Raw genomic sequence first — 26,500 nt, 5'->3', positions numbered from 1 at the left:
CCTTGAATTCTGATGTCATTTCCTCAGGGCTTTTCAGGATGATGTGTATGCTTAACTCATTGAGCCAATCAATTAGTCGCCAGCTACCTGATGTATCCTGGCAACAATACGAAGAAATCTATTACTTACTTGATTGTTCGGAGCAAAAGAGTATTCGCGACCGAAACCTTCACACCCAGACGATATTCATCTCTGTCCAACGTAACGGTACTGTAGTAGGCTTTCTCAGATTCATGAACCCAATCACGAACAGTTCGATTCGACTAGACAAATGCTCCCTTCTAATGTTCGTATTCTTGAAATTGGATGATTCTAACAAGGAATCGATGACGGATAGTAGATGGAAAAGTAAAACTGTGGGCATGGTGGAAATAGACACCTATCCTTTTCAAAAGGGATAGAACTCCCGCCCTGGTCAGTGCAGACGGTAAACGAAGCACATGATCCATGAGGGAACAACTAAAACTAACCTCCCACAAGATTATTGACTAGGGTAGCCGTGGTTCAAACGGATCTCACCCTCATCAATCGCCATTTGTCGCAAAGAGTAAATCTCGACTAAGAGTATCTTTTTTATATATCTACTTGGGTACCTAGGTAGCTATGCTCACTGCTACTAGTAGAGGGTTTCCAAATTCTTTCTTCTCCTTGCAGTCAGTCACTAACTCGACTGAATAACAGACTCCTACCCCTGAGCTTCTTGGTGGAATCAACCGTACTATAGGCCCTGACATCATCCTACCGAGTGGATTACTCTCCTATTCGAGTCAGCATGCCTCCTGTCCTTTCCTCTCCCCATACGCCTCACTCATACATACAGACAATACTACAGAAGCTATTTACATCGTCAACTCGTTATATCATATCATATACAACACCATCGTTTACTTCCTTTCACTCGCAAACGCGCAGCTGCCCATATCCATCTTGACCGGCTTCACCTCGGGCCTGATATCAAAATCAAAGATATCCATCGGGATACCCATAGTGGTACACGCATTCGGGATATCCACAATACCAGCAATATGTCCCTGCACGGGCGCACAGCTCAGCAGCAGGTAGATCTGGTAATCATCGTACCCGTACCGACGGAGGTACTCGATCACGCGGAGACAAGTCTGTCGGTACGCGACGGTCGTGTCGAGGTAGTGCTGCTTGCCGTTCTCGTCGACAGAAAAGCCCTCAAAGGTGAGGTAGCGTCCGGGTCCGAACTGGGGCTCGACGGGACCGGGGAGGAAGATGGGGGATTTCATGCCCATCTGGGCCATGCCGTCTTTGATGACGGTGAACTTGAGCGTGATGATGCCGGCCATCTCGATGGCGCCGCAGAAGGAGATCTCGCCATCTCCCTGGGAGAAGTGCAGATCGCCGACGGAGAATTTGGCGCCGGGAACGTGAACGGGGAGGTAGACTTTGGAGCCGCGTGAGAGGTTTTTGATGTCGCAGTTACCGCCGTTTTCGGGGCGACCCTACAGGTAGGTACTTCGTCAGTCACCTGCCAGACTGATATATATGTATAGTACATGCAGCCATCCGCATGACAGGCTGATAGATCTCAGACATACCGGAATCGTCCGTGCTCCCTCCTTCTCAACCTTCGCCTTGATCTCCGCGCTTGCGCCTCCTGCGTGCGCGAACTTGGGCTCTGGAGGCTTCGCGACGTCGCGACCACATCCAGCATGGGCCGCGATCAGGTCACCCTCACGGCGGTTCCATTCTGCAAGGATCTCATGAGAGGGCGCGGTTCCCAGGATGCCAGGGTGGATGAGACCCGCGAAGCGCACGTGCGGGATGTGTCGCGAAGAGCAGAAGATGCCCTCAAAATCCCAGATGGCCTTGGCGCTGTAGATGTGTGCTGCACGTCAGTAACTCATCTGAGCCAGCCAATTTCTGCTAGGTGTGATAGAACGTACGCCTCAGGATAGATATCATCCAGGAAACCACCTCCGTTCTGTCGATGGAAAATACCCGTGAAACCCCACGGCTGGTCCTGGAAGGGCTGAACGTCCTGGATCTCAACGAGAAGGACGTCACCAGGCTCCGCGGTCTCAATCTCGAACGGGCCGGAGAGGTAGTGGATACGGGTGAGATCGACGTTCTTGATGTCGTCTGCGGAGTCATTGTTGCCGATTTGGCCGCCGGTCCAATCCATACATTCGATCTTGACGACTTCACCGTTGGCGATCTTGCCAGCGAAGGGGACTATCGGGAGAGGTTCGCGTTAGAGAGATGACATAGAAGTGTGGTAAAGAGAGGCAGTCATACTGTCTGGGTGCCATCTGTTCTGGATAGTCTGTCAGCAAGTTCCGGGTCCATTGTCTCTCATCTGGAAAGGTGAACACACGTGTAAGCCAGGCTGCTCCCAAGCTGGCTTGGAGAAGTCGACCTTCATGGCCGTGCGGATTTCCTTGACGCCCATTTTGTGCTACAGTGATGTACAGAATGTACCTACCCGGTGCTCCTGAGAAATGAACGAGCAAACAGGGTCGAGAGAAAGAGATTGTCTTTTCAAGTCACAGAAGTCTCTTCCAGACGAAAGTCTTACCGATTGACTTCTCCCACACACCAGGTGGGGAAGCCCTCCGGACGAGAGGAGACGCAGACGTCCATGTCTGTTATCGGAAGCTCTTCGTACCCCGCAGAAGGGAGTTCCAGGGTTGGCAGGTCTCTTATCTCGCCTATCAGCTCCTTATCGCATGTGCTCCACCGCAGACCCCGACATCGCTGCAGAACATGGCCCTGACCAAAGCCTCGGTGCCCGGTGAGTATCGATGGACCCAATTATTCGCAGAGAATTACCGTATTCATTCCTGATCTCGGTGTTGTCGGACCGAGATAACACTCATCGTGCATTTTCTATAGCACATCAAGCTCTTTAACTCTGAAGCTGTTCGGAACCGGTAGCCGGCGTCGGAACATATACAGAAACGGCAGTCTGTGTATCGACCCACCGAAGATCCCGATCGACCTCCTACCTACGTATCTATGTACATACAAGGAGATCAATTTCACGTAATTTATTTTGATGCATATTTTATCCTCGATTAAACCCTATTTCATCAATCAATTACTTCGGTGATGAAACCCTTGCGACTCAGAGCAGCGCTCAAGAGATGTAGTGATGTCACGATCGCATGGGAAATGTCCAAGAAATCCCACCCGACTTTTTCCGCATGCAGGTCCGTAAGAGCTGGCTTTTTAATTTTCGATTCCTTTTTGTGTCTACGGTGAGAGGATAAGCGAGAAAAAAAAGAACTGTGTGGTGAATACAGCCCTTGAACACTTGCTCCGTTTCCCATCGTTTACCAGCACCTAGTGTAGAAAGCTATGAAAAAAAAAGAAAAAGAAAAAGAAAACTCTTAACCGCCTACTATCCGCATCCGTTCTCTTCCTGGTTTAAAATGTGTTTCCTGGTTTAAAATGTGCATCTAAAATCTAAATATCCTCGCTGAGGAAGAAATTCCAACTCGAAACTGGTAGATAAGCTTGCAAAAAATTTTCAAGAGCACGGGCAACTGGAGATCATTCCTTTACGCTGCAACAGGAGTAATGCACTCATCGATGCATTCTGTACCGGAATCAGATCTAACCTAATTCATATTTATATAGATATGCGGAAGACTCATGCATTGGTGAGGAAAGATAACGCATTCACCATCCACCTACCAAAGGTATTCAGATTCCGTAATGCATTCGACCCAAAAAGACCAGAGAGACAATGTTCCCACCCCAGTGCCACAGTCTGCAGATTTGGGAGGGAGATATATATTTAACACTATGAATCACTATTACTGAGTACGGGGTAGAAGAAAAAGAAATGACAGCACGTGGCGATCCCCGCAGTGGAGAGAGACAAGGTGGAGGCCCATTGAGCATGTATGGAGTAGATTCAGAGTACCTTGTAGACCACCGATTCAAGTTCAAGGTAGCAGCAGCCCCGTATCCCCCCGCTCTGCGAGGAAAGACTTAAGACTTGTAGAGTATCACTCGTAATTTCATCCTGGAAAAATGGATTCATGAACTCACAATATTAAAAGAAAAGAGATGCTAGGCGATCTACAGTGGTAAAGAAATGGATGTGTAGGCAGTTCGTACCGTTTTCCTCGAAAACACATACGAGAGTCGTGTTCGCTGTCCTATGTGGGTGTTCTCCTTAAACTACTGGCAGAACTTGCAGAGAAATTATCAGACTCATTCTGAGTCATGGTCCATCTCATGCTGAGGGGAGACGAGCTTGGAAAGAAAGGGTTGCTCGGGAGAACGCTCCTGGAGAATAAAGGAGAGAGAGGCACTCGATCGCGGTTCAGGAGCTCACTATTGGAGTAGATGGATAGAGTGGTAGCCTGGGGAATGAATGATGTCGATATTAGGTTCTTTGTAGGCTGCGGGTAGGTAGTAAATAGCAGAGAGGCAATTGCAAAAGAACTAATACCTTTTTTTTCTGTATAATTGATGGGCTGCTATCATGTCTGAATACAAAGCTACTGCCCTCCTAAGTACAGTACCTGACCGACTACTCATGTAATAACCTAAGTTACTGTGCACCTATACTTACAGCTCTCACCTCAAAGACCATTCTCCCTCACCCTCATTCACAATCTCCACCGACCTCTTCTCGTCCAGCGAGATCCGGCCCGCGTGCAGGATGGCCGTGGTGGCGATCGTGTTCTTGAGCGTGGGAAGTCCCCGGGCGTCGAGCTGCTCGAGCGTCACGCGGCCCTCGTTGAGCGCGGTCACGGCGTCGATGAACTTCTCAAAGCTGATGTACCCGTAGCCGGTCTGGCCGCCGAAGTTGCCTTCTTCGTCGGGGGAGTAGCGCATGTAGAAGCTGTGGATCGTGTTGAAAGGGAGTGGTTAGCTGTTTATTGGCCCGGTTAGAAGGTGGATAGAGAACAATGGTGACCTACGGGTTCAGCCAGACGAGCTGTCCCTGGTCGTCGTCTGTCAGGTCGTAGCCGCGCTTTGCTTGGTTGATGCGGATTTCGCCTTTGGAACCCATCCCTGATCCCCTGTCAGTCATGCACTGATACTTGGGATGTTAGGGTAGGATTGTATACGCACAATGGAAGTATTGGTTCGAGTGCACACCAGCCCTCTGCGGCGCAGTCCAGCTGGCCGTGTACACACCCGTCGCGATCTTCGACGGATCGTTCTTTTTCCTCCACTCAACGAGCAACGTGATCGTGTCCTCTGTCTCCGGAACACACCCCAAATCGACTGCCGTACCCTTGGACGCGGAGGCCGTGACCTTCACAGGAGTGTAATCGGGCACCATACTCTCACAGATATCAACATGGTGCGAGTTGAGATAGTACGAAATATCACTGTCCTTGCCCGCCCACGCCTTGAAAGTCTCCAGCTGACTCTTCGGCTGGCTCATGTAGCTGTAGAAGTAATTGAAGTCGCCCAGGGTGCGCGCTTTGGCGCGGGCGTCGGCGTACGCGGGATCGAAGCGCTTGTGGTGCTCGACGAAAACGAATACGCCGTGCTTCTTCGCTTCCTCGAGCAGGTTGAGGTGGTCGGAGAGGAGCTTCGTCGCTGGCTTGGTGATCAGGACGTGGACCTTGCGCTGGATGGCGTACAGGGCGATCGGGTAGTGGGTCGTGTCGGGCGTGAAGATGGTGATGGCGGAGCCGGGCTTGAGGGCGTCGATGGCGGTCTTGTAGGCTTCTGGGTCTGTTTTGTCATCGGCGGGGAAAGACTCGAAGGAGACGTCGAGACCATTGTAGACTTCTGAGATGTTCTTCTGTAGGTGTTGTTCTGTATACACGCATCCCGACTGGTCAGGGGATTCTTATCATCTAGAACAAAAGAGATCGCGAACTGACTGATCGCCGGGAACTTGGATCCTGAGACTCCGACCATGCTCAGCTTTCCAACCTTGCCTCTCCTTCGAAGGTCGAACATGGTCAGACCGACAACTCCGACCTTCTTGTCGGAGCCTGAAGCACCACCGCCCACAAAGCCGGTGGTGTATTCTCCCGTGCCCACCTGCTCACTGTCAGCTCCAATCCCAGGAAGAAGATGAGCATGTATCCTTGTTCAAAACTCACCATCAGAACGTCTGGAGGAGCCATTGTTATTGTTGTGTTATTACTTTTACAACAATGGCTAGTTGCTGATAATCAGCTATGGTTCCTAGTTAGATTGTATCGAATATCAACAGTGGGTCGGCGAGGGGAAGTTGAATATAGATATGCGGGGAAGGTTCAGAGAAGCTGAGCTTGAAGCTCGTGACGGCGTGTCAATAGCGAACGTTCTAGCCTATATGTGCTGCATATAATGCAGGTAATAATAATAGTAGAGGTTACGGTGAACACCTTTCGTTGAACTGCAGCTCAATTAAACTGTACGGAGGAATTGCCCTATCGCAATTTATCCGACTCGTCAATAGCCGACCAGAAGGAGCACAGCATGGTTGGATGGCGGATATGCAACACCCCATCATTTCTAGGTTTGCTGCAATCGTGAAATCCTGCATTTTGAAAAAGGAAATAGATGCTGACCATGGATATCAGAGTATATAACAATACGTGTGTATCTCTCCGTTTGACAACAGTCCTTGATTGCACCCGGATAATATCCGTCGGCATTTGGCGTTCAACGGCTATTGAATGCTCCAGCCCGCGCGCGCGAGTTGCCCCTCAGCCCCGCATCCCCCCCATCAAGATAATCGAGGTGACCGTACGACTTTTATTGGTGGAATAACTCACGTCGCATACTCGGGATCTTGAAAGCCGACCATGTCGTGGAAGGATATGCGATATCCCATCTGAACAAGCTCTTTTTAAACACTGTTCGTACTAGAGCTGTTTTGGAGAAAGCGGGGTCACCTGTCCAGTCTAGACAGATATGTGCTACAGAGGATCTCTGTATCCGCGAAAACCTGGCTGGATCTGGATTTAAGGATGCCATCGCACTCCTCTCACATGTCAATTGGCGCTGCCTTTGACATACAACTGGGAGAGAATATCTCCAAGGAGTGTGAAAAAAGCACAAGCAACTTCGCAGCGAGATAAAAAGGTTCAGAGACGATCATACAGATCGATCAGAGTCCTATCACATCAGCATAAGTACCGCGCATATTTACCTTCAGCATGTCGACCAGCAAACCACGGACTCCTCTTCGCCCGGGAGTATACGCGCCGACCACGACCTTCTTCGACCCTGTGACCGAAGACCTAGATATCCCCGCGATCCGCAGACATGCAGTACGGCTCGCCAAGGCTGGTCTTGTCGGGCTGGTGACAATGGGATCCAACGGAGAAGCAGTGCACTTGACCAGGGAGGAGCGCAAGACCGTGACACGGGAGACTCGTTCTGCGCTCGATGAAGCCGGCTTCCAAAACGTCCCGGTCATCGTTGGTGCCAGCGAGCAGAGCATCAGGGGCACAATAGATCTGTGCAAGGAATCCGCCGAAGCTGGTGGAGAGTATGTTCTCGTGGTGCCTCCTAGCTACTACCGCTACGCGGTGGGTAATGACGAGTCGCTGTACGAGTACTTCACGGGAGTGGCGGACGGATCACCACTGCCGGTGATCCTGTACAACTACCCCGGTGCCGTCGCTGGCATCGATATGGACTCAGACCTGATCATCCGCATCTCCCAGCATCCCAACGTTGTCGGCACCAAGTTCACCTGCGCCAACACGGGCAAGCTGACCCGCGTTGCGAGAGCTCTGAATGCGATAACTCCACCATCCCCGTTGGAGTCCGATAGCAAGGAAGCTCCTACTTCGAAGACCTCGAAGAATCACCCTTACGTCGCTTTCGGCGGTATGGCGGACTTCACACTTCAGACGCTCATTTCCGGTGGCTCAGCCATCATTGCAGGAGGCGCCAACGTGCTCCCTCGTACCTGCGTCCAGATCTTCAACCTCTGGAGCAGTGGACGCATTGCAGAGGCACTAGAACTTCAGAAGCTGCTCAGTGCGGGAGACTGGGTGCTCACCAAGTCCGCCATTCCGGGTACAAAGGGTGCCATCCAGAGCTACTACGGTTACGGTGGATATCCGCGGCGGCCGTTGCGAAGACTGAGTGAGGCGGGTGTCAAGTCCGTCGCAGATGGAATCAAGGAAGCAATGGACGTGGAGTTGAGGCTGCCAGATTTTGCATGAACAGCACTCTTTGGCCTACCCATTTGTGTTACCGCAAACTCTGTCTGCAAATCAGACAGGCTGCCCTTGTCTGTCAGTTACCCAGGTATCAGCACATAGCGGCTGTGTGTCTGTATTGCCCGTGGTCTTCACAACAATGACCTCAAGATGGATTGAATGCGTTACCTGTTCTGGCACAAGGTGTAAACATTCTTGAGAACACTGTCAGGAGACATCACGGACAAGAGTAATTAGTATAGGAATCTTCCTCTTTTTAAAGAAGACGAAAAGATTCGCCTACATATGCGTTGTAGATCTAGATCTGTCGGTCAAAAGTCGGCGGGCGCTGACGTCAACCCTGGTCTCGGTTTAGTTGCCTTTTACTCAGCTGAAGCCCTAAGCCCTAGGTTACCCCTCACGGCCCAAGTAAAACGTCGAAGAGCCCCGCCATGATCCGTACCTGTATAGAGTTGGAATACAGAGAACAGAAAATGTGGGACTCTCTCGCCCGAGTCTAACCCGCTGCTATCTTGCGCTTCATGATGCGGCAGACATATTAATAATCATGCCGCTTTCACGTCTTTAACCGACGACTCAGAAGGCAGCAAGGGCCTCCACTGCAATGATCGCGGTACTATGTACCTATGTATCAGAGCTGACTTGCGTGCTCATAGGTGGACTTACTCCACCATTCACGAGCGGATGGGGATTATTGGACGTGGCTTTTTTTTCTTGACTACAGAGGTCTCTATATGCATGAGGGGGCTTCTTGAAAGAACAAGATATGAGGCGAACACGGTGGGCTGGAATCCTTGATCGCCGTCGAGTACTAATGCTGGAGATCACATATCCCGGACCCCTTGTTAGAGCAAGTTTGCCTGCATCCCCAATACGACCTAGATAACATCTGCAGGGAATGTCGAGCGGCGGGAAAAGGGCAGGTCAATGCGTCGGCGACATGCACCATGAGGGGTAGAAGCCAGACAGAAGACGGGGATAGGAGGGCCCACTCCGTCCGAAACTAGAAATCTTACTCGGTGCAGGGCCTGCCCGGCTTCATCTGTTATCGGCTCGGCATCCAGAACAAGGATGGAAACGAGATTTTGTCCTTCCATGAGTAGGGCGGAGTACAGCCCAGGGACTCATAGGGAGGGCCCGAATCGGAATACTGTGCCTTCGAAGCTTTATCGTTATATGCTGAGAAGCGTCGCTCTATCTCGGTTAGAAATCCTCTCCGGAAGCCCTTGGATCTATCCTGTGGGGCATTTCAAGTAGGTGTCGGCGACAAAGCGAGCAGCTATCGTCGAGTCGGCTGGATTGCTCCGCAATCAAGCGGTTTAATGTCCGAGTGTTAGGTTTGGCGAGCTGCTCTCTTCTGGCCGCTGCCCCTCGATTAGAAATTCCTCTTTCACTTTGCATCGCCTTCCACCGTTTGAGCTTCCTAAATCCATATCCCATCGGCATCAAACAAACATTTAAAGGCTGTAAGTTCCCTCCCTTACTCGTAGGCAAGGGAAGTATATTCGATCCTCAGTCTCTGACTCTTTTGACCTGCTGGACCGATTGAATAGCAACCGATTTCAAGTTCATAAAGCGCGAAAGTGAGCAAAAATGCCTTACCCAGAGGAAGCAGAGGGTTTCCAAATCGACAGCCCGGACACCTGGACCACCTTCCACAAGCGTTATGTGGGTTCTTTCCCTTTGCTCTTATTGACAGTCCTAGACTGACTGGATTTTGCGCGTTGCAGTTCCCCCTCAAGCCCTTCGGAGACTATGGTGAGTACCGAAACTCACGGGTATGCATTTCTCCTGAAGGAGTTCAACGTTGACACATCTCCCACCCATAGATGTCGACATCAAGATCGAGGCATGTGGTATCTGTGGCAGTGACGTCCACACGATTACCGGTAAGGAACGAACGCAGCAGCAGACAGTGAATGTGGAGGATGCAGAGCTGATATAATGGTCTGTAGGTGGGTGGGGAAAGCAGCACTTCCCTCTTTGCGTCGGCCATGGTAAGCGCTCCCCGTTAAAGAAAATCCGCATCGACCGGCGAGTAAACCAGCGGCTTACCTCTATGCATCCAGAAATCATTGGAAAGGCCATTCGCGTTGGTCCGAAGGTGACTCTCATCAAGGAGGGTGAGCGTGTCGGTGTCGGGGCACAGGTCTACTCCTGCGGCGAGTGCAAGCAGTGCAAGAATGACAACGAGACTTACTGCCAGTATAACCTGATTGACACCTATGGTTCGAAGTGGCCGGACACGGGAATTGTGAGCCAAGGTGGTTATGCGTCACACATTCGTGTGCATGAGCACTGGGTGTTCCCCATCCCGGAGAGCTTGCCCACCAACATTGCCGCGCCTATGCTTTGCGCAGGCATAACCGTGTTCTCTCCACTTGTCCGAAACGGATGTGGCCCTGGCAAGAAGGTCGGCATTGTTGGTCTGGGTGGTCTCGGTCACTTTGGTGTTATGTTTGCGAAGGCACTCGGTGCTGAAACCTGGGCCATCTCGCGTAGCAGAGCAAAGGAGGAGGACGCGAAGAAGCTGGGAGCAGATGGCTACATTGCAACCGGCGAGGAGGGATGGGAGAAGCCCCATCTCTGCTCGTTCGATCTGATCGTCAACTGCGCCAACTCGTCCAAGAACTTCGATCTCGCCAAATACATTTCCATGATGGACGTTCACGGTCGCTGGATTAGTGTTGGCCTTCCCGAGGAAGAAGGCCAGGTCATCAAGGCCCAGAACTTGATCAAGAACGGAGTCTTGATCGGCGCAACCCACCTTGGAAGCCGCCGTGAGATGCTGCGGATGTTGCAGCTGGCAGCTGACAAGGGCTTGAGGAGCTGGGTTGAAGAGGTCCAGATCGGAGAAGAGGGTCTCAAGGAAGCTGTGCAGCGGATGAAGAAGGGCGATGTTCACTACCGCTTTACCCTGACTGGATACGACAAGGTGTTTGGGAACTAGATAAAAGTATGTGACATGTGCATGATGATTTAAACGAGGGATGATCTCCAGGAAGAAAGTAATATCAACGAAAGAAATGATCTCTTGATAAATAGAGCAAAAAGTGCCAGTTCTTGTGGGAGAAGAAATAGACCTCTTTAGTATCCATACGTAGAATCCCTAGCCTACAAGGTCCTCGGCTGTGGAGCATAACGCTATGACGTATGCTTGCCGAGTAACATTCTCATCGAATCATTGTCTGGCCGGTAAAAACTTCACTGGTCTGACAAAGAGGGTGCCAGTTCAAGCCCAGAGCTCTTGCGCCGTGCGCTGTGTCGTGACAGTCACTCCGACTACTTCGAACCCCTCCTTCCAGGCCAACCAAAGCCAACGCTTCTGAGCAACCAGAACCTCGAAATTATTCCCAAGTAGACAAAGACAAAATTTGCCCACCCCAATACCGTCCGGCGTTCCATATTCCAGAAGTACTCAACTCCGAGCGGGGCCAAGCTGTACAGATGTAAAGCAACCCCAACGCAGTAACACAGGACCAGGCCACGCAGGACGCGGATATCATCCGTATCCGTGCACCATAAGAGCACGGCTTGAGTCATACCAATAAGAATATTTGCGCCTCCCAGCTGTCTGAGGGCTACTTCTGTGGTCATGTGGATGCCGCCTGAGGACGGTGGTGTCGCGAGATCCAGCAATTCCATGTGTGTCTTCGGTTTCAGCGATATAAAGAGGCCTTTCAGAAAGACGCAGAATGGCTCAACATAGTAGAAGAAGATGCGAAGCGAAGATAGGCAGCTCATGGCGCTTTGTCGCCCTCGTTGCAACGGCCCCTTGGGAGGTGGTCTGCAGTGAAGATCGGGATCTGTTGGATCCGGCGGTCTCAGGCCACTCGAAGAACTTTACCTGCATACTGTAGGTATAATGTAGCAGATTATACCAGCAGGTTCGTCGCGAAGGTAAAAGAAATCTGTTTTTTTCTCTTGGGTTGTTTGGCAGTATCAGGACTATATGCGGAATCAGCTAAATCGGTCATAAAATAAGTTCTAAAGCTGTCAAGGAGATGCGTTTGCCTACAGATGACGATATGATTTCCTCGCCAGAATGAGTTCCTTCACTTCACCACTGTTACGACTAATTTGCATAACCTGGATAGGTCAAGTCAACTGCTATATGGCTTTTGGAGTCGCTTGGTTGCTTCTATGCTTTAACTTCTTTAGGATCTTGATGATCAAAAGTAAGAAGGTAGGTAAATATTACCAAGATATAAGATATATTTGTATCGAACGGTTCGCTGATCCTTTTAAGTCTGGAGCTAGGGAATGACTACGCACCTAAATACTACGCCGCAAGCCTACAGACCACACAGGACCTAGGCACCTAACTACGGTTCATCCATCCCTGTCATATCATCTAGGTAGTAACAATCGCCCTGCTTCTAGATTATGTCGATAACTCAGTCGGTAACTCACGACACTTAGCTGGCTTGAAGGGGTTGGTCAGCGGCCATCACGTTCTGCAAGAACAGGGGTTACATTTAGCACTTGCATAAACGGCTGGTTCTTCTGATTCAACATGGAAATCCTGGCGGGCTCCTCGTTGATTCGTGAAGATCAAGGGCAGGGATCTTCTAACAACACAACACCCAACGCTCATGTGTCTCCCGCATATACCGCGAGAACCAGAAATGTACATAAATGACGTGCGGAGGATGAAGGATATTGGATGGTCTATAGTTGCGGCCAGGTCATCACTGTCGGCTCTGCATATGTTCTGCCTGACATTAATTGGTATCTTAAGTAGCAGTCTTTGCTACGTTCACAGTGATAGAATGCAACACGTGGCGGTAGATAAAATAACCAAGCACGTGTAGGCACATACGTCGCGATCTCCAATTCTTGGGATGTACTCTTTTTTTTAGTCCCAAGAAGGTTATATGACCAAGGAATCGGACTATATTACTAAGCGCAGCAGATTACTGAGGGGAAAAACGGCTATTTGAGGAATTCCTGGAATCGAACAGAGAATCTAATGACGTCATGCAAAGCCCCTTTAAAGCTCTGAGCACTAACTTCTCAACCCTCTGTCCAAGACACAACGCCAGAGACAGCCAGCGGACCATGGTTGGCTGCAATTCACAGGGGCGGTGTAAAGTTCAACGGTTCTGTGGTCGAGAAGCTGAGAATCCTGGAGGTTGAGACAGCGCCGCCGCCGCCCGATTCCCCTATGCGACTTTGCCTGATCCGGACTTCGCCGCTGGAGCGGGCTTTCGCCTCCAATAAATGTAAACAGCTTATCCTGGCTCGACGTCGCCTTCTGCGTCCGCTCTCTCCTCCTTTCCTCTTCCTCCTCACACTCTTTTTTTGTTTTCTTGGATTTGGGCCGCCTTTGGATCTGGAGTTATATGGTGCTTGTCGATTCCCTAGTTCTCTGTAACTTTCGCGGGGAGCCTCTTGGGCTGCACCCTCGCAGCGCCCCTTACATCCTATCCCGACAGTCTTTGCGATCTCGACACACGACCCTCACGTTTTCTTCAGTTGCACGGAATATTTAGTCTTTAATTACCGCGTCGCGCGACCGTCTACGCCCTCTTTTCGAGCCGTCTTCCTTGCCAGATTCGTCTGTTTCCATCCCCATGACTCCCGCCAACTCGGACACCGTCCCTTCAGCTAGGCCGCCCAGGCGACGGCACTCTCTACATCTAAGGCCCCGTCCCCGGACGGCAGCCCCTGGTGGAACAGTTCCCCAGGTCCCCGCATTGCCCCAGAACTGGGGTCCTCAGCAGGTTGGAAGGAATAGAGAAGCCACTTCGGCGTTCGACCACGACCACGGGGACGAACAAGGGAACGAGCATGAGCCTGAACGTGAGATGTTTGATGGATATCAGGATGTGGAGGATATAGGTAATGGGCAGGCATTGGAGGAGACAACCGTGCTTCCTGCACCCGTCACCAGGCGCCGTCCCAAGAGCTTCTCGAGCCTGCGTCATGGCGTGGACGGTCTGCGTGCCCTAGGCCGCCGTCTCTCCGTCTCGCTTCGCAGCAAGTCATCTAAGCATGCTCTCCGAGAAGAAGCCCAACTGGATGAAGCGACCACAAGGCAGCAGCCACCGGGCGGAGGCTGGGAAGGAAGACCGAAAAATGCCTGGTTCAAGGGCCATAGCATCAACCGTCGCCCCTCGCTCCATAGCGTGTCTGCTTTGCAGGGCTTCTACGCGCCAACTGCTCCAATTCCTGGAAATGATCCCCAGGCGCCAATGCTTCCCTATGAATTGTCTGGGGGTGCGGCGGCACGAGCCGCAGCCGCAGCACAGAATGAGATGGCAAAAGCCGAACGAGTCTCCTCCAGAGGAGACTTGAAGATCACTAGGGATTCTGAGAGTGGCATCGGGATTGACATGAGGGATCGCTCTGAGCTCTCAGAGAGCGAATTGGCTGTCATTCGCATAGGTAATTGCCCATGAGTATCTCTTGGTAGTGTACACTGCTGATTCTCAGTAGATCCTGTGGACTACCTGCCCACAGAACTTATGGCTCAGATTCTCTCGTGTCTTGACCCTGAGTCTCTAATGCGTGCAGAGGCTGTGTCGCGTTCATGGCGCGAAGCAGCATCCTCCCACCACGTGTGGAGAAATGTCTTCCGTCAGGAGTTTGGACGTCGCCAGCACAGTTCGACGACTACGAAGAAGAAGAAGCAGTCGGCAGGACTGGGAAAGACGCTTCCCAACCAGGACTGGAAGAGGATGTTTTTGGTTCGCCAAGCCCTAGAACGTCGATGGAAGGAGGGCAAGGCTGCTGCTATCTATCTACATGGCCACACAGACAGCGTGTACTGCGTTCAATTTGATGAGTATGTGCCCTTTTACCTTGCTGTGCTGAGGTGCAAGTCTAACTTCGTCCCCAGGAATAAGATCATCACTGGATCCCGTGACCGAACCATCCGGATCTGGGATGCTCATTACCCTTGGCCGTGTCTGAAAATCATTGGCGCACCCCCGGGAGATATGAACGGTCTTGGAGCGAATGTGGCCACTAATCACACGGTTCCTTCGTCTGGAAGATCACCTTTTCTCACCATCTGTCCTCCTTGCAGACCTGCCGCAGGAATTGTAGCACCCATAGAGCGCACATCTGACTACCATCGTGCCTCCATCCTCTGCCTCCAATTCGATGACGAAATCATGGTTACCGGCTCTTCCGACTTCACTTGCATTGTATGGGACGTGAAGAATGATTACAAGGCAATCCGCCGCCTTGTTGGCCACAAGGCCGGAGTGCTCGATGTCTGCTTCGACGACAGATACATTGTCTCCTGCTCCAAAGACACCACTATCTGCGTCTGGGACCGGTATACCGGTGAATTGGTCAAAAAGCTGATTGGTCACCGTGGACCGGTGAACGCAGTACAGTTGCGGGGTGACTTGATTGTGTCGGCCAGCGGAGACGGTGTTGCCAAGCTGTGGAACATAACCTCTGGTCTCTGCATCAAGGAATTCCCGAGCAAAGACCGAGGGCTAGCGTGCGTTGAGTTCAGCGAGGATGCCCGAACGATCCTTGCTGGAGGCAATGATCAAGTTATCTACCAGTTCGACGCCAACACGGGCGAACTGGTCAACGAACTGAAGGGCCACACTGGATTAGTGAGGTCATTGCACCTGGACTGCCTGAACAACCGCGTTGTCAGCGGTAGTTACGACATGAGCGTCAAGGTCTTCGATGCAACTTCCGGCGAGCTATCGATCGATCTCCCCGGTTGGACCACCAGCTGGATGCTCAGTGCCAAGTCAGATTATCGACGTATTGTAGCTACGAGTCAGGACTCGCGTGCAGTAATAATGGATTTTGGGTATGGTCTGGACGGAATTGAGTTGCTGGAGGAGTGAATTGGAGCGATGGTTTTATTTCATCTGTTATTTGATTCCCAGCTACTGGTTCCACTAGTCTCGACGCATTTTCGGTTATTTTATGGTTCCTGCATGTCTGTGGACGGCGTCTTTGGATCTGATTGGGAGCTCACTTGGATTGATCGAGATCTTGGTTTGGATCTTGTCTTGAAGACGATAGATATTTTGGCTTGATGCATACAAGAGTGTACAGTACGTTACGTCTTTGGGCACCGCGCAGGTTGCATGCATAATTCACAGATAATCGGAGTGGCGAAGTTGACTAGCCGGTTCCTAGGGGTGATCTCCTAAGTTCTGTTGAGTTCAAGACATACTGTACCTAGGCCCGTAGGGCCAGACCGCTCCTGTACTGCGGATGCTCGACTAGGTCGATATTCCTCGCCGGGGAAGCGCAGTGGCGGCTTCTGATTGGCGGACTGTTTTAGCGCCTGGTAGAGCCGTGGTTTTGTCGGCGCAACAACAAAACTTCCAGTCCTGCTCACTCTCACTCTGCCGACAATAAACAAAGTCCCCTTGGGATAAGATTCGTTTGCGCCATCTGCATCTCTCTTCTGGACATCTCTTTTACCCCACCTCGTTGCGCATCCGAAGGCTTCCACGCAGGAATTCCACGTCTCATCCGCCTACCCCGCCATGTCGGAATCCAGGTACGGTCCTTACTCTCGAGCTACCTAACTTACCCCCCAAGTCACGAATCCACGTTTCCCGTGGTTATGGCCCCCCCCCCCCCCCCCGAAACCTTTACTGACAGGTGATGGAATTTGGTTTGTAGGCAAGAGCTGCTAGCATGGTTGAACAACCTGCTGCAGCTGAACATGACCAAGATCGAGCAGTGCGGAACTGGGTACGGTTCCTACCCCTCTGTCCTCCATAAAACCCGCGTCCTCTTTGTACCGATCGTCTGAAGTCCCGGTCCGAACATGGGCTTTTGAGGCATATAATTGGGGGGATATTGCTTTCTGAGGGAGCGAGGGTCGCTGAGCTGACGGGTGTCTACTTGAACAGGGCCGCACTCTGCCAGGTGTTTGATTCGATATACAGTGAGTCATGGCCGGTCCTATTCCCTGCTTTCCTTGGCGGGAGTTTGCTAATGGCTTCTCGTTTTACTTTTGCAGTGGACGTGCCTATGTCGAGGGTGAAATTCAACGTCAACACCGAGTACGCTTATCTCCAGAACTTTAAGATCCTCCAGAGTACGTCCTCCGCTCGGGGGGTTGAACCGATATCCAAACATTGTTGCGCGTGCCTGCTTTCTGACACAGCTTTTCAGATGTTTTCAACCGTCACCAAATAGACCGACCTATCCCCGTTGAGCAGCTTGTGAAATGCCGCATGCAGGACAACCTTGAGTTTCTCCAGTGGACCAAGAAGCACTGGGACCAGTACTACCCTGGCGGAGACTACGACGCCGTCGGGCGGCGGAAGGGGTCCGGTGCTCCTCCGGCTTCGACGGGCACTCGTCCCGGCGCGGGTTCTGCAGGTGCAGTACGGCGGGGAGCGACCCCGACGACGGGTGCAGCGCGGCCCAGAGTCGGAGCCCCTGCGGGCGGCGCGAACGTGGCTGCTCTGCAGCAGGAGATCGCGACACAGAAAGAGGCTATCGCGGGACTTGAGAAGGAAAGGGACTTCTACTTTGCGAAGCTGAGAGACATCGAACTGCTGCTACAGGATGCGGTGGAGGCGGACCCAACACTCGAGAAGGAGGATGGGTTGGCTAAGAATATCCAGGCTATCCTATACTCGACCGAGGTACGATGATCTGTCAACCCGGCGTCGCGAATTTGCGGCATTCCGTTCCGTACAGAGGAGTTGCGACAACCGAATCACAGCTGACACTCCAACAGGAAGGATTCGAGATCCCCGATGCCGAGCCGGGCGCCGAGGAGTTGGAAACCTTCTGAAGTCGCCTGGGAGAGCTGTTGTTTCCAATTAATACCCATCCCTCTGGCACATTCCCCCCCTTTTTTTCCCTCCTTCTTAGCCCTCGCAGTATGACAAGAGTTTGGTGGGGAAGGCTCCCCAACACAGACTGCACTACTGCGCACCACCTGTTAATGGGACTGAGCTGAAAACGCATACTCGTCGTGTCTTTTTCTTGGCGGAGGTCGCTCGTGTGGATTTTTCCGAACGGCTAGAGAATAAGAACCCTTTTTTGAAACCCTGTCATAATCCTTGATAATTTTTTGGTCGTGGTAGTTTGATACATTCGCCCAAGCGTCGCTGACAGCATATTAATCGAGTACATTCGTCTGACCCTCACGTGGCCCTTGAATCGTGTACACACTTCAAGTGAGAGAACAAAAACGCGGAACATGTAACTGAAGCTGTTTTCAAGTCACTTCTGGCTGGAGATTGGACACAGAACGGGAGCTAGAGAGCAGCCGCAAAGGGGTGGCGCATGGTACGCGATGTCCACGTGCAGCTGCAGGGGCTGGGTTACACGGCCTGTATTACTATTGAGCTGAAGATGCATGGTGAGTATCCAGAGGGTAGACTAGAGCAGCAGGATGATGGGGAAGCATGGAGGGGCGTTTCAAGGCTTCGTCATTCCACTCCCTGCTACCTCCACGGTTGCCTGCTCAGCGTGCTCATGCATCCTGGGACGCTGGTGCGGTGGTGCTGGGTCAGAACAAAAATAGAGCATGGAACTCGGTATCCATGGATGGATGGAGGTTGCGCAGGTACCCGTGTGCGGCTGTCTGACGGGTCACCTGAGAGAGACGTCCAGATAGAAGAAAAGATGATAGCTGCCATGTGTAGATCCCGGCCATTCTAGCCATGCTGGCCGTTCTATTTTCTGCGGGCATCGAACAAAAGAAGCTTCTCCCTTGCTTGGAGCAGTCCTCCTTTCCGGCATGGATCATGCATGGAGGTAATTAAACATGGGCCCCGATCGGGCGTAGTGCGGCAGCGCACAAGCCCTAAGCCCTGACGGTGCGGGAGTCTCCCGCCCGCTAACGGCTCGCTAAGCTGCCAACGCGGATAAGTGTGCCCGCGCAGCCAATCAGCGTGCGCCTCCCCCGGCGTTCCTGCGCTGCCTGACGTTTCTGGCTCGCTCTCGATCGCCGCTCCCGTCGGGCCCGTTCGCGTGGTCTCTCCAGGCTCTTCGATATGCCTGGCCCGGAGCTCGGACGCCTGCCTTTCTCCTCGTCTCCCCTCGTCCTCCCACGGCGCAAGCTCGTCGTCGAACGACTACAACAACGAGCAACATCCCGGCTCGCTCGTCGAGCTCGTTGAACCCCGGTTCTCGTTGGAGTGTGGAGGCTGCTGTCCTGCAAGTGACCGTGTCCACGGTTCCTGGTGACAACAATAGCGTCTGTCGACGGTCTAGAACCGCTCAAGCCAGCCAGCGGGATCGATCCAAGGGAAAGGAGAAAAGCAACGCCCGACCGTCGTCGCCCGTTCCCGCCTTTGACTTTCGATTCACTTTCTCCCGGGTCCTCTTTGTTTTTTTCTTTACTACTACTACCTCCTTATGGCAGGATGGACTACTAGCCCCTTCTCGTCGCTCGTTTAGCAAAAGGTATGCAGGGTTGCGCTCCCTGAGACTCACAATAAGGTCCGGTGGGCGCGCGCTCACGGGAACAAGAAGAATGGGCAAGAATGCCGGGATGCTGATTCTGTTTTCTTCCGTCCCATCTATACAGGTTCATCAACCTCCGGTTCTTTCGATATCGTTGGCCGCGCGGTGACGGCTGATGTCCGCTCCTTCGAACATACTTCTATGAAATTCTGATCTAGATTCGAATTGAATTCCTCTTTTCGCAGCTTTATACAGCGTCTGATGTTCACCCATTGGACGTCTTGACCTGCAAGATTCAACAACGCTCTCTTAAAACTTACCAACCTTCTTTCGAGGCTCTTCTGAACTGTACGGCGCTTCAGTTGCGCAGAACGCTCTTTCTTGTCTCATTTCTCCCAATTTCACAGTGTGGTCCAGGCAGACACACCACTTACCATTCGTGCCACGGCCCGCTGGTGATTACCGCGAGACGTATACTTTCGTTCGAAGAGGCCCTAGCCGGCCGATCTTTATCGCGCTGGATCTAGGACCCGACTTTCGTTCTGTCTGTTGTGGATGACGTCTACCATTCGCTTGTTGCTGTCAACTCATCTCACGTATTGAGACGGAGAAAGAAAAAGAAAAGGACGGATCAAGAGACGACTAAAGCAGGACTGTCGCTGCTGCCAACATGACTCTGCACAGACACGGACACGGACACGGACACAGAAGGAGAATACAAAGCGATCCGATGAGCAAGGCAATGAGGAACAGGCTGAAATATGCGGAGGGCAATGACCGGGGTGGCGCTGGTATTCAGGGCAGAAGCGATGAAATTTCGTCAGCCATCCCTGCAGATCGTGGTGATGTGATGCCGAGGCAAGGAAGCGCCAGCAATATCCCGGCTGTTGGTGATGGGTCGAATCGTCCGGATGCAGAACGTCGTCAGTCGGCTACGACGCAGTCAATGGATTTCGATGCCATGAAGACTGTGGTGGCTACCGTGGTCGATGTTGTTGTGGACAGCTCCCGTACGGTTGGACATTTCACAGTTCCGACGCTGCCTGCCGTTGTCTCGAATCCCGTCCTCGGGAGTGTCACGATCCCGGCAGAAACTAGTTCTCCTATCATCGTACCGAGTTTGTCTTCCCTGCCAGGTTTTCCGTCGCCTTCGTCTGGTCATTTCTCCTCCTTTACCTCGACAGTTCCGACCTTGACTCAGAGCAGCCACCTCCCGACGGTATCCAATCATTCCACACCTAGCGTCTTATCATCGCAGACAACCGCCTCCCAGCCGTCTGTAATTTCTGCTTTTTCTTCTGCTGCTGCTTCTACTCTCGTTGCCTCATCAGCATCCTCTACATCCAGCAGTTCCATCACCACAACCACCACCACTGCCACCGCTTCCTCCTCCTCTGCCTCATCCACATCATCTACATCCTCTTCCTCCTCCACCTCTTCGTCAACCACAACCTCTAGTTCCACCAGCTCCACGATCTCGTCTTCGAAATCAACGACTTCAACAGGTTCTTCAGGCGACAGCGGTTGGGGTCCTGGTGTAGTCGGAGGCCCTTTAACTGGGAGCCAAGTTGGTGGACCGCCATCCTCTCCGACCGAGGCTCAGTCCCCGGGCTCAGGTTCGCCTGGCACTGTCAGCACCCCTCGAATCGTCGGAGGTGTCGTCGGAGGTGTCGCTGGAGCTGCTGTGCTTTGTCTTTTGGCATTCTTGTTGCTTCGGTGGAGGAGGCAGCATGCCCGCAGAACTCGTGGAGAACTCCCGTCCGATGGCGCTGCGAGGGATGCACCGGCTGGGCAGGGGCCAGCGTCACGATCCGCAGACATAATGTCTCACCGATCCAGCCTCACGCCGCTCGCTGCAGCTGCTGCGTTGTCCCCTATGGGCGTCATCAACAGGTGGAGGCAGTCCACGATGACAACGAGCACCACGGAAACGGCGCCTAGTGAAAGCGGATTTCAAAAGATCTCAGGGAGGAAGATCCGACCTGCATTGCAGACCGGAGGGGATGGTTATGGCGACGATGAACCACCTCTTGCGGAATCACCCGGCCCTTCTCCCGCTTCGAATATCCAGTCTCCCTCGTCATTTCCGGTGCATGTTGTCCCACCTCCAGCGTCTCAGAGTATACCAACGGGCCCTCAAACCCCGTCCTTGGCTGTCAGTACCGCTAGAGAGAATGAAGAGGAGTCTGATGGCATTGCGGTCATGGGCCCGTCGCCTGCCAGGACTCCCGTTTCCAGTTCCGCCAGCCTTGCTGCACCTGGTCAATCGATCCCACCGTATCAAACACGACCGTCTCTCATGCCGACTCGACCTGATGGCCTGGGGCGAAGCCATCCAAGCTTTGACGGAAGCAGAGGCAGCCGCTTCACAGAGAGCCTCTGACGCTGCTTCTGTCGACTTGCCTTGGGTTCGATTGCCCAGTTTAGCCGCTTGTGCCGCACGTCTGGCTAATTTTCGCTCTTTGTCGGTCTATAGCCAAGTTTTCTTGTGAATATGCATATTTATACGTTTGGTATAGGCGTTTTTATTGAAGGTTTGCGACAACGTTGCTGCTTCAGCTTTCTCGACATGTCTTTTCCCACCAACACTTTATGCTACCGTTACTTTCTGTTTCGGTTTCGTCTGGTACATCTTATCATCTGGAGTGAACAAAAACCGGAATTGGAGATATTTGTTCATGTCTGCCGTCACCACCAGGCTGTTTACCTCCAAGACAACTCAGCCGTCCGCTCAGCTGCAGATACAGCCAAGTCAACAAGGTGGATGATATGGGTGGAGAGCAGCTATGTCCGATTCTCGCCCGTTCAGGCACCCTTTTCACTTCACTTTTGTGCTTCCGAGTCAACCTTCGCTTTTTTATTTTCTGTCCGGATACCCCTTTTTTTCTCTTCTCATTTTATTCTTAATGTTCATGTATGACCATTTGTCTGAGTTTCTTGCTCCACGGGTCTAACCGTCGTGGCCTCTCCCTGCAAAGAATAGGGGTGTTTTTACTTTCAACTTGGTTGGTTGGGGAAGATCGTGGGGAGGACTATCATATAGCTCTCGAATCTAATGGGCTATAGATATAGAGGGCTAAACGAAATACAGTAGGGGGAAAGGAGGAGGGAAAGCACGAAATCTATCTATCCAATATAGTGTAGTGTGTATTTAGCGCTTTTGCTTCTTATTTTTCTTCTTTCTCTGTGTTCAGTTTACACCTCTCAACTTTCACAAAAAAGCAGTCGAGTCAGCTTGTTGCAGCCTCAGCTTGGATGGGAATGAATGTGATCTATGGATTCTTCTCACGTCGATTATCTGTCCTTCTTTTTTTCATGTTCCTTTTTTTCAGTAATTTCAATTGCAACATACTGCTCTGGTTTCCCCTTTTCCTGCGATGGGAAAGGGATTGTAGATTTTAATGTTATCATCGTAATGAAGAGGAGCTCTGTTGATGCAGTAGTTATATGGACTGAGTAAGCTGTGCTGGGAGTGCTGGATATTAGGTACCTAGGTAGGTATTTATCAATCCCTTTTTCTTTTTTTTACTCCTGTAGTGTATATATATATATATATATATATATAGCATAGTCTGGTCTGGTAGATCTAGATCTGAATTGGAGATGTAGAGATAGAAATAGAATACAATGTTGATTTCTTGGTTGTTGATAGAATACAGATAGATAGAATTGTCACTTTTAATTCTCTTCTTGTACAGTACCAGGCCTGGGTTCTGGAAATGCTATTAGTATTGCCTGTCGAATGTTCTCGAAGAAAAGGAAAGGAAAGAAGAGAAAGATATTGAAGGATTTGGTGAAGTAATATGTACTTAGGTATGTAAGAACCAATAGAAGCTTTCGATTCAATCTAATGCGTAGAAACAGAAGATATGAGAAAGGTGAAGAGGAAAATAACCCAACAGCAAAAAGAAGCTAAATTTTATAAGTAAATCCCCTTCTTTCATCGCCCCAGAACGCTCCAGAATTCCTCGCTGGTTCTTTATTCTCATACCTGCTGATTTGCCTACCCGAGACCCTTTGATCCCTTATATAAAGAAATCGGTATCCCTCTCTGACTGAGGCTTCTAGATCCCCCGGATCCGTGCAGATGAGACCGCGGAATCCTACAGATATTCTGGATGTTGCTCCTTGAGTTGGGAAGGACTGAGGTGGATGTTGTCGATTTTGTTGTGTTTTTTTGTTGGTTTGTTGATGATATTGTATTTTGTTGTGTTGTGTTTGTGTCGTTTGAATATTATGAATATAGGATGAATGAATGGTAGGTTGTCCCTTGATGATTAATTATTATTTTACTAAGTTGCTGAAGGCTGAAGGGAAGGATCTTTTTTCTGAACTATCTTTGATCTAACTCTTTATCATCTGCTAAGCATTGATGGATCATGGAGGGTAAGAAAGACAGACAGACATATATATAAGCTGACAAAGAGAGAGAGAGAGATTGCACACAACCAGTAGGTTAGATACGTAGGTAGGTCGGCAGTGAAGTGACATAGTGGTATTCAGTCAGTCAGTGGAGTAATTGGTTCCGGTTCTGGGGATTGGGACTGAGCAAACTTGGATTGGAAGCTTTCCCCTTCCATGGATGTAGGAGAGGGGGGTTTGGTTTCCTCCTCCTCCTCCTCCTCCTCCTCCTTGATTAATCTATTTGTTCCTTCCTCTTGCTCTTTCTCTTATTTCATTCTTTCTTACTTCTCTTATATGGGACCAATCCAGTAGCTGCAAATCCACTGCAGATATTGGATGCAGATAGGGCTTCCATTCACACAGATTGATATGCAATAAGAAAGTCTTGTTTATCAATATGATTGATGCCAAGATGCATGCTTTTCTCAACACTTTGCCCATATGCCTTCTTTAGAGGTGCAAAGCAGCCAACATCAAGTGGTTGAAGAAGAAGTGAGGAATGGGATGGCATACATAAGGGAATGATCATATTCTGGGTGCAGAACTGATCAAATTCAGGTGCGATATGGTGTTGGAAGCTATGCGAATTAGGTCATACCGTCATATGGAGAAAAGACTCTGGTATTGCAATCTATCTAGTAGTAGGCCAATTATATACACAGTCCGGATCGGCATAGCTATCCTAAAGAGTAATATAAACAAAGGAGATACCATATTCCGAAGCTGGACCTCGGGTTCAGTATGGGGAGTCGTGCGGGGTAACTGGTTATAGGGATCGAGAGATCGAGCGCTGTATCAGCTCCTAGCAAGCGTATAACAGGCGTATAGGTGGCGGTATCTGGATAGTAGTTATATTTTCTGGGACTTGCTGGTTTCTGACAAGTTTCTTCGCGTACTACGTTTGGTTATTGGCTTTGAGGAGAGACACGAAAGACGCTAACAGGAGTGCAAATCGTCTCTCAAAAAATAAATTAAAAAAAAAACCTTCTTCGGACCGAATATGACCCTTCATTTCTTTCGTATCCCCCTGTGAGGGACGGGCTTTCAGCTGCAGCCTGTGTGCGATGCTGATTCTGATGCTGCACTGGGACTCGGACTAGGAGACTCAATGGCCGAGGAACTTTCGACTCCAACCCTTGAAGTTGCAACAGATGAAGCAGTTGCTACAGAAGATGACTCTGAGGCTGTCAAAGATGATGTCTCTGCTGTCGGGATAGTCGAGGTGGAACTAGCTAGGATGGTCGACCACTCCTTGTGGGTCGGTCCTATTTGGTAAGGCAAACTCACCATTCAGAAGTTAGCCGTTGACAATTAATCACAGAACAAGACTTTGGCCAACCACAGAAGAGCCACGGAAGAGCAATTATTTTTCAAAACAGAGGTGAATCAGATCATGTATCAAAAGAAAAGTGCTGAAGCTTGAGAGATCTGAATGGACACGTGATGGAGGAATCTGTGCCCAAACTCTGGCAGACATGCTTTATGAAAGCTGGAGCGCCCGGTGTCGCGCTCCGCTTTAGCTTCCGAACTGTTAAAGGCATTGGAGAAGATATAGAATATATTGAAGATAGTTTGCATGTCATTTTCCAATACTTAGGTATATATAGAGAAAGCAGGAATTTGTAGAGGTGCATGGCCAGAGTGGGTATTAAAGCCTTCCAGAAGGCTCATCCTAAAGTCCTGGATCGACAGGAAACTTAGACATGAAATATAGGAACAGACGCAGTCTGTAGGTTGTGAGATTCCTGTTTCGGACTGTTGTGGCTTATGGGTTACGTATGTTTGACGGACGGCGTGTCCGCTGGTATCCTTTGGCGCCACTGCGGAAGAAATATTTGTGTCATGATAATGGAGCTACGTACGAATAAATTGAGCATCTAGAGCTCGCTAGACATGACATAGATTTCCCGTAGGAGATATGCTGGTGATATGGCTGTTGCAGCCGCATACTTAGGCTTTCATTGGTAATCAGTGCATTACTCAACTAGAAATCGCTGCTATGGCTCCCAAATAGAAATCTGTGAGAGATAGCTTAGATCTTCCATGTCTCAACATGATCAGATTTAAACGTCTCTATTCAGGTACATCCACTAAGGCACCATTTTCAATCACACGCTTGACCAGCTTATGGTTGCGGTCCAGACAGTTTGCCCCACTCAGAACACACTCATTGCAGACATCGAAATCTCCATGATTGCAGATTTGGCAGTGATAGTGAAAGTCGACGTCTGGTATGTTTATCAGACAGATGTCACAATATATTCTTCCTTGGCATGCTGTTGGGTGCGTTATATCACTCATATCACTAGGATAAGCCGAGCCCGTCTCTTGACTCTGCAGAAGGAGCTTCACAATGTCATACTTTCCTCTCCTGGTGGCATCAGACTGAGCAGTGCGGCCGAAGTTATCTTTGGAATCAGGGTTAATACCACTTTTAGCTAGCAACATCCTAACTGATTGCAGATACCCTCCTGCTGCAGCTGTTTGCAAGGGTGTGCGACCAAATTGATCCTTCAGATTAGGATCAATGGTTCTCAAGGAAAGCAAGGCCACAACTGCATCATGTCCGCTTGCAGCAGCCCATAATAATGATGTTCGACCATTCTTATCCTTGG

At 50.7% G+C, this 26,500-nt stretch overlaps 12 protein-coding genes across 12 annotated transcripts in view; 8 read left to right on the top strand and 4 right to left on the bottom strand.

Annotated features, from left to right (window-relative positions):
* Window positions 1-884: 884 nt before the first annotated feature.
* Window positions 885-2,419, bottom strand: VTN00DRAFT_1851 (uncharacterized protein; the record flags this gene model as incomplete). Its single annotated transcript, XM_069428004.1, has 5 exons — window positions 885-1,469; window positions 1,566-1,842; window positions 1,914-2,202; window positions 2,266-2,284; window positions 2,345-2,419. The coding sequence occupies 5 exons, from the start codon at window positions 2,417-2,419 to the stop codon at window positions 885-887; spliced, it is 1,245 nt and encodes a 414-aa protein (XP_069292553.1).
* A 277-nt stretch (window positions 2,420-2,696) lies between these two features.
* VTN00DRAFT_1850 (uncharacterized protein) lies at window positions 2,697-3,016 on the top strand (the record flags this gene model as incomplete). The annotated part of the gene is made up of 2 exons (XM_069428003.1): window positions 2,697-2,761; window positions 2,863-3,016. The coding sequence occupies 2 exons, from the start codon at window positions 2,697-2,699 to the stop codon at window positions 3,014-3,016; spliced, it is 219 nt and encodes a 72-aa protein (XP_069292552.1).
* Window positions 3,017-4,560: 1,544 nt separating this feature from the next.
* VTN00DRAFT_1849 (uncharacterized protein) lies at window positions 4,561-6,077 on the bottom strand (the record flags this gene model as incomplete). The annotated part of the gene is made up of 5 exons (XM_069428001.1): window positions 4,561-4,828; window positions 4,908-5,001; window positions 5,062-5,760; window positions 5,829-5,991; window positions 6,054-6,077. 5 exons carry the CDS (start codon window positions 6,075-6,077, stop codon window positions 4,561-4,563), a joined length of 1,248 nt encoding a protein of 415 aa, XP_069292551.1.
* Window positions 6,078-7,097: 1,020 nt separating this feature from the next.
* On the top strand, window positions 7,098-8,117 carry VTN00DRAFT_1848 (uncharacterized protein; the record flags this gene model as incomplete). The annotated part of the gene is made up of 1 exon (XM_069428000.1): window positions 7,098-8,117. The coding sequence occupies one exon, from the start codon at window positions 7,098-7,100 to the stop codon at window positions 8,115-8,117; it is 1,020 nt and encodes a 339-aa protein (XP_069292550.1).
* A 51-nt stretch (window positions 8,118-8,168) lies between these two features.
* On the bottom strand, window positions 8,169-9,211 carry VTN00DRAFT_1847 (uncharacterized protein; the record flags this gene model as incomplete). The annotated part of the gene is made up of 2 exons (XM_069427999.1): window positions 8,169-8,318; window positions 9,131-9,211. 2 exons carry the CDS (start codon window positions 9,209-9,211, stop codon window positions 8,169-8,171), a joined length of 231 nt encoding a protein of 76 aa, XP_069292549.1.
* Window positions 9,212-9,707: 496 nt separating this feature from the next.
* On the top strand, window positions 9,708-11,064 carry VTN00DRAFT_1846 (uncharacterized protein; the record flags this gene model as incomplete). Its single annotated transcript, XM_069427998.1, has 5 exons — window positions 9,708-9,782; window positions 9,845-9,872; window positions 9,944-10,003; window positions 10,070-10,111; window positions 10,184-11,064. The coding sequence occupies 5 exons, from the start codon at window positions 9,708-9,710 to the stop codon at window positions 11,062-11,064; spliced, it is 1,086 nt and encodes a 361-aa protein (XP_069292548.1).
* Window positions 11,065-13,690: 2,626 nt separating this feature from the next.
* VTN00DRAFT_1845 (uncharacterized protein) lies at window positions 13,691-15,937 on the top strand (the record flags this gene model as incomplete). Its single annotated transcript, XM_069427997.1, has 3 exons — window positions 13,691-14,504; window positions 14,556-14,904; window positions 14,959-15,937. The coding sequence occupies 3 exons, from the start codon at window positions 13,691-13,693 to the stop codon at window positions 15,935-15,937; spliced, it is 2,142 nt and encodes a 713-aa protein (XP_069292547.1).
* Window positions 15,938-16,591: 654 nt separating this feature from the next.
* Window positions 16,592-17,859, top strand: VTN00DRAFT_1844 (uncharacterized protein; the record flags this gene model as incomplete). Its single annotated transcript, XM_069427996.1, has 6 exons — window positions 16,592-16,605; window positions 16,731-16,802; window positions 16,964-16,998; window positions 17,074-17,151; window positions 17,229-17,707; window positions 17,803-17,859. 6 exons carry the CDS (start codon window positions 16,592-16,594, stop codon window positions 17,857-17,859), a joined length of 735 nt encoding a protein of 244 aa, XP_069292546.1.
* Window positions 17,860-18,356: 497 nt separating this feature from the next.
* VTN00DRAFT_1843 (uncharacterized protein) lies at window positions 18,357-19,657 on the top strand (the record flags this gene model as incomplete). The annotated part of the gene is made up of 3 exons (XM_069427995.1): window positions 18,357-18,432; window positions 18,929-19,481; window positions 19,606-19,657. 3 exons carry the CDS (start codon window positions 18,357-18,359, stop codon window positions 19,655-19,657), a joined length of 681 nt encoding a protein of 226 aa, XP_069292545.1.
* Window positions 19,658-20,151: 494 nt separating this feature from the next.
* On the top strand, window positions 20,152-21,864 carry VTN00DRAFT_1842 (uncharacterized protein; the record flags this gene model as incomplete). Its single annotated transcript, XM_069427994.1, has 1 exon — window positions 20,152-21,864. The coding sequence occupies one exon, from the start codon at window positions 20,152-20,154 to the stop codon at window positions 21,862-21,864; it is 1,713 nt and encodes a 570-aa protein (XP_069292544.1).
* Window positions 21,865-24,993: 3,129 nt separating this feature from the next.
* Window positions 24,994-25,308, top strand: VTN00DRAFT_1841 (uncharacterized protein; the record flags this gene model as incomplete). The annotated part of the gene is made up of 2 exons (XM_069427993.1): window positions 24,994-25,143; window positions 25,207-25,308. The coding sequence occupies 2 exons, from the start codon at window positions 24,994-24,996 to the stop codon at window positions 25,306-25,308; spliced, it is 252 nt and encodes an 83-aa protein (XP_069292543.1).
* A 650-nt stretch (window positions 25,309-25,958) lies between these two features.
* Window positions 25,959-26,500, bottom strand: part of VTN00DRAFT_1840 (uncharacterized protein) — a gene marked incomplete at both ends in the record, with an annotated part of 4,008 nt that continues 3,466 nt past the window's right edge. Inside the window, one exon of the mRNA XM_069427992.1 lies at window positions 25,959-26,365. Coding sequence (XP_069292542.1) covers window positions 25,959-26,365 — 407 coding nt within the window. The remainder of the gene's footprint in view (window positions 26,366-26,500) is intronic.

The sequence above is a fragment of the Thermoascus crustaceus genome (genome assembly GCF_041956765.1).
Source record: "Thermoascus crustaceus strain CBS 181.67 unplaced genomic scaffold VTN00scaffold_1, whole genome shotgun sequence".
In the NCBI taxonomy this organism is placed as follows: domain Eukaryota; kingdom Fungi; phylum Ascomycota; class Eurotiomycetes; order Eurotiales; family Thermoascaceae; genus Thermoascus; species Thermoascus crustaceus.
The sequence above is the reverse complement of the archived record's forward strand: the minus strand, read 5'-3'. Positions and strand labels throughout refer to the sequence as shown.